The sequence below is a fragment of the Procambarus clarkii genome, unplaced genomic scaffold (assembly GCF_040958095.1).
Source record: "Procambarus clarkii isolate CNS0578487 unplaced genomic scaffold, FALCON_Pclarkii_2.0 HiC_scaffold_102, whole genome shotgun sequence".
Taxonomy (NCBI): Eukaryota; Metazoa; Arthropoda; class Malacostraca; order Decapoda; family Cambaridae; genus Procambarus; species Procambarus clarkii.
This window is the reverse complement of record NW_027189135.1, coordinates 840663-845314: the sequence shown is the minus strand read 5'-3', so window position 1 is coordinate 845314 and position 4652 is coordinate 840663. Positions and strand designations below refer to the sequence as shown.

Here is a 4652-nt window from a genome sequence, read left to right as displayed (position 1 = left end):
TTCCTCCAAATCAATTCCCATACTTCTATCTACTAACAGTTTAAACCCAAACAAACACCTCTAACCACTTCTTCCAATGAGTTCGCAACAGCAACAACCCCAGCTCTCAATAGATGCACCCCAACACGAGCATACACTTCATTTCTTCCATAGAAGTGTTCCCAGTTGTCTATGAAAGATATTGCATTTGATTTGTAATATCTTTCCAGCCGGCAATTGACACCAAGTGCCCTTGACATCCATTCATTTCCCACTCCCTTTCTTGGAAGAATGCCACATATGATCGGGATTCCTCCCTTGCTCCTAACTAATTCAATGGCTGTCCTGAATCTCTGTATTAGTTCCTCACTCCTAACTCGTCCAACATCATTACCCCCTGCACTAATACAAATAATGGGTTTGTTTCCATTTCCCGTCATAATATCATTCATGTTTCCAACAATATCACCAATTCCAGCTCCCGGATAGCAAACCCTTAATCTGTTCCCCCTATCTCTGGCACAAAACGTTCTGTCTAAATACCTCACCTGGGAATCTCCCACAACCAAAATTCGCTTCGATTCTCCCTTTTCCTTTCGAGCCGTTTGAGGGACCTGCGCTTCAATGCTCCTCGTTACTTTGTCTTTGCCACCACGTTGAACAACAGGTTCAACACAGCGCTCGTCTTCTAATACGTCAAATGCGTTAAAAGTCCTTAGGTGTAGGCTATTAGTTGTCGGTTTTGCCAAGGTCTTCTTAAGACCCCTGTCTTTCACAACTTGCCAAGACGAGGACTTCTTAATACTGGTCCCATCAGTCCTTCTTAATGAGGTCCCGTCAACACTGGCCTCCTCCTTCGTTTCCTCCCGAAGTCTCAGCCGTCGTACCTCCTCCCACAGGGAATCCATCTCTGCTCTCAGAGCTCCAACCAGACTCACCAAATCCTTCACTAATCCTTCCATTATTGCAATAATAATGTTATTAGAATCGGAGCTCCAGCTAACACAACCTCTCACTGTGACTGCACCTGACTGACCCATTCGTAGACGTCTTTGTTCTTGGCCGTAAGAAGAGGTCGTTCATTCAGCCAATCGTGATTCATATAATTGGTTTGAATATTGGGAAATACTTTTTCAACAAATTCTTCTTTTGACTTCACTAAATTGAAGAAGTGATGAGGCAATGAAATTCGTCCTGAGGTCAGATCAACCGGCACGTTTCCGTTCCCAAATTCCAGAAATTGATGTGAGAATATCTTAGCTGATGCATCGTTTTGCAGCTCGACACGCATATTTGTAGTTAATTTTAACGTCTTTACGTGGCGCCACAAAGAAGAGTATTTTAGGCTAGCATTTATTTCGTTTGCTGGTATCGATGTAGGAACTTCAGGTAAGGTTTGCCTGAAATCTCCTGCAAGCAATTTCCCAAATGGTCTGATGTTTCCACGCAAATCTTGCACTGATCGATCAAGAGCCTCGAGCGGTTTTTTGTGGGTAATTGGGCATTCATCCCAAACAATAAGTTTACATTTCTGCAATACTTTTCCCATGCCGGATGCTTTCGAAATGTTGCACGTGGGAGTTTCAATGATTTGCATGTTCAATGGCAATTTCTAAGCTAAAGTGGCAGTTACATTTCCACCTGGTAACAATGTCGCAGCTATTCCGGACGACTCAAGAGCTAAGGTTATGCCATTTTGGGATCTAAATGCTGCCAGAATCAATCTAATTAAGAAGGATTTACAGTTTCTCCTGGCGCATCTAAGAAGATTTCTCCAAATCCGTTATTGACAATTTGAATTATATGATTGTAAATGCCTTTTCGTTCGAGCATTAGCTTAGGAATATTTGATTGGACATACGACAATAGATCACTAGTGTTTTAATTTTGTTCACGACGCAATTCTACATCCAACGAAGCAGCAGCAGATCGATTCGGTGATGGCATTGCCAATTGATTTAGAAATTTGTTCGCGATTTCTAAGCACAAATCTTCAATCATTATCAAAACGTTTCGTTGTAGATTTCTGCTGTGAAATCCATGGTCATATTTGAATTTTCCTTCGTATTCTAGGGATAATATCTTCAGCCATGTGCAATTTATATTTCTACCATAACTCTGAATTTATTGGAGAACGACCGACACTGGGATGTATGCATTAATGACGCGCCCAACACGTCACATTCAAATCAAATTCGTGCATTGTTTGCAATCATATTGACCTCCGGCTCTCCTTCATCTCCAACAGAGTTATGGTAGAAGTATAAATCGCACATGGCTGAAGATATTACCTGAGCTGACCCTCGCCCCACCGTCCTCCACACCCAGCCGCGGCCTTCACACCAAGTTGCGGACTCTACATCCAGTTGATGCCTCCACACCTAGTTGCTGGCTCCACACCCAGCTGCTGGTTCCACACCCAGTTGCTTGCTCCACACCCATTTTCTGGCTCTACACCCAGTTGCTGGCTCCACACCCAGTTGATGCCTCCACACCCAGATGCTGGCTCCACACCCAGTTGCTGGCTCCACACCCAGCTGCTGGCTCCACACCCAGCTGATGCCTCCACACCCAGTTGATGCCTCCACACCCAGTTGATGCCTCCACACCCAGTTGCTGGGTCCACACCCAGTTGCTGGCTCCACACCCAGTTGATGCCTCCACACCCAGTTGCTGGTAGTGTCTTGGCCATGACCAAATGTGTTTGCCCCCCTCTACAGAACAATTCACAGTTTAACTCTCCCAACCGAGTTGAAATGGAAGGGGTCCCAGCGGTCGGGCAGGACTTCACAAGCCTTGAGGTGCCAACAGCTACTCCTAATAGAGGTTTTTGCCGAGTATGCAACAAAAACACCGCCATAAACTCCAACGGTGGTGTCATCCGCTTTCACACCGTCAACGAGGTAAGATGCAGTGGTTCCCACCAGCTTCCAAAGGGAAGCAATGGCCAGCTGCCATTGACAGTTAGAGAAGAGATTCCCATTAACCTAATCTCTTCTGAAAACCTCACCCAAGCGATCATAGCGACGTCTGCTAGAACATTACCACACATCCCAAAAGCAGCCTGCCCAAATGCAGCAGCCAAACTCTGTAATCTTCTGAAAAGGGTCAATGATGCTCCGGAAAATATTCAAGCGTGGCATAATGTCCTTTTGTTTGGCAATGTATGCCTCACCGTCCCTCCAAGGAGGGACAAATCACTTGCATCCTCGGTCCTGAGGGCGATAATTGAATACCCAAGGAGAGATAACCTAGTTCACCTGCCTCTTCGAGCAAAACACACTCACCGCAGAAATGGCAACAACAACATAACGGAAACGTACAAAATAAGAGCACAAATCACCAAGAAAATTGAAGAGGGAAATACCGCAAGTGCTATTAGAGTCCTCACCAGTGACGAGAAAATTGCTCCTCGAAACTCAGCCACGGCATGGGCCCTGCAAAGCAAGCACCCACCCAGAGCCCCTCAAGGCGACAACATCGTTCCACCACCAGCCAACATCACTTCGGACCCATTAACTGTTGGTGAATCTGAGGTCTACAAAGCAGCCCTTACTTTTTCCCCTGTGTCAGCAGGCGACTTTACAGGGTTAAAACCTCAACACATCAAGCAAATGTTAAATCCTGCGGTTGGTGATGCTGCACAAGATCTTCTTATGGAACTCACAAGGTTCGTCAACATGTGCCTGGCTGGTGAGATACCTGAGGTCATCAGGCCTCTCTTTTTTGGTGCCTCCCTTTGTGCTCTCAAAAAGAAGGACGAAGGAATCAGGCCAATCGCTGTTGGCAACACTCTCCGACGCCTGATTGCCAAGGCCGCTACGACGGTTGTCAGCCAGCAAGCGGCTGAATTGCTGAAACCAATCCAGCTAGGATTTGGAATCCCCCAAGGCTGTGAAGCGGCTGCCCATGCAGCACGAGCATACATCACCAACATTTCTGATGAAAAGGCCCTGCTCAAACTAGACTTTAAGAATGCCTTCAACATGGTCAGAAGAGATGCAGTACTTTGTGTTGTACATCGTCATTTCCGGCCCCTCTACCCGTTCATACTATCGTGCTACAGTGGTGAGTCAAAACTGCTCTTTGGTGAATATGAAATCAGATCATGTGAAGGTGTTCAGCAAGGTGATCCTCTTGCTCCCCTTCTTTTCTGCTTAGTCTTAAAAGAAATCACCGAAAGCTTGTCCAGCGAGTTCAACACCTGGTTTTTGGATGATAGCACTATAGCTGGCACCTCTTGGCAGATATCAGGAAAACAAGGGAGCAAGAAGTAAGTCTGGGTGTCTTCCTGAACCCTTCCAAGTGTGAAGTAGTCTCCTCCAACCCAGACATCGTAGCTAGAATAAGGTCTGCCTTGCCTGGAGCCCATGTCATTAGGGCCGAGAACAACACCGTCCTTGGAGCCCCCCTCGGGTCTAACGCCATTGAGGAGATCCTTGACAAGAAAATCGCAGACCTTAGGAGGATGGAGGACAGAATACGTGACATCGATGCCCACGATGCTTTATAACTCTTCACCAAATGCCTATCCCTTCCGAGGCTAACCTACTTTCTGAGGTGCGCCCCATCTTACGACAAACGAAAGCTTGAAGAGTATGACCTCTTACTGAAGACCATGCTGGAAAAAGTTGTTAACCTCTCCCTCAACGAATGCCAGTGGAAACAAGCCA

General features: G+C 46.3%; 1 protein-coding gene across 1 annotated transcript; it reads right to left on the bottom strand.

Moving 5' to 3' along the window:
• Positions 1-991: 991 nt before the first annotated feature.
• Positions 992-1528, bottom strand: LOC138360219 (uncharacterized). Its single transcript, XM_069320156.1, has one exon. It carries the CDS (start codon positions 1526-1528, stop codon positions 992-994), a length of 537 nt encoding a protein of 178 aa, XP_069176257.1.
• Between the last annotated feature and the right edge of the window lie 3124 nt (positions 1529-4652).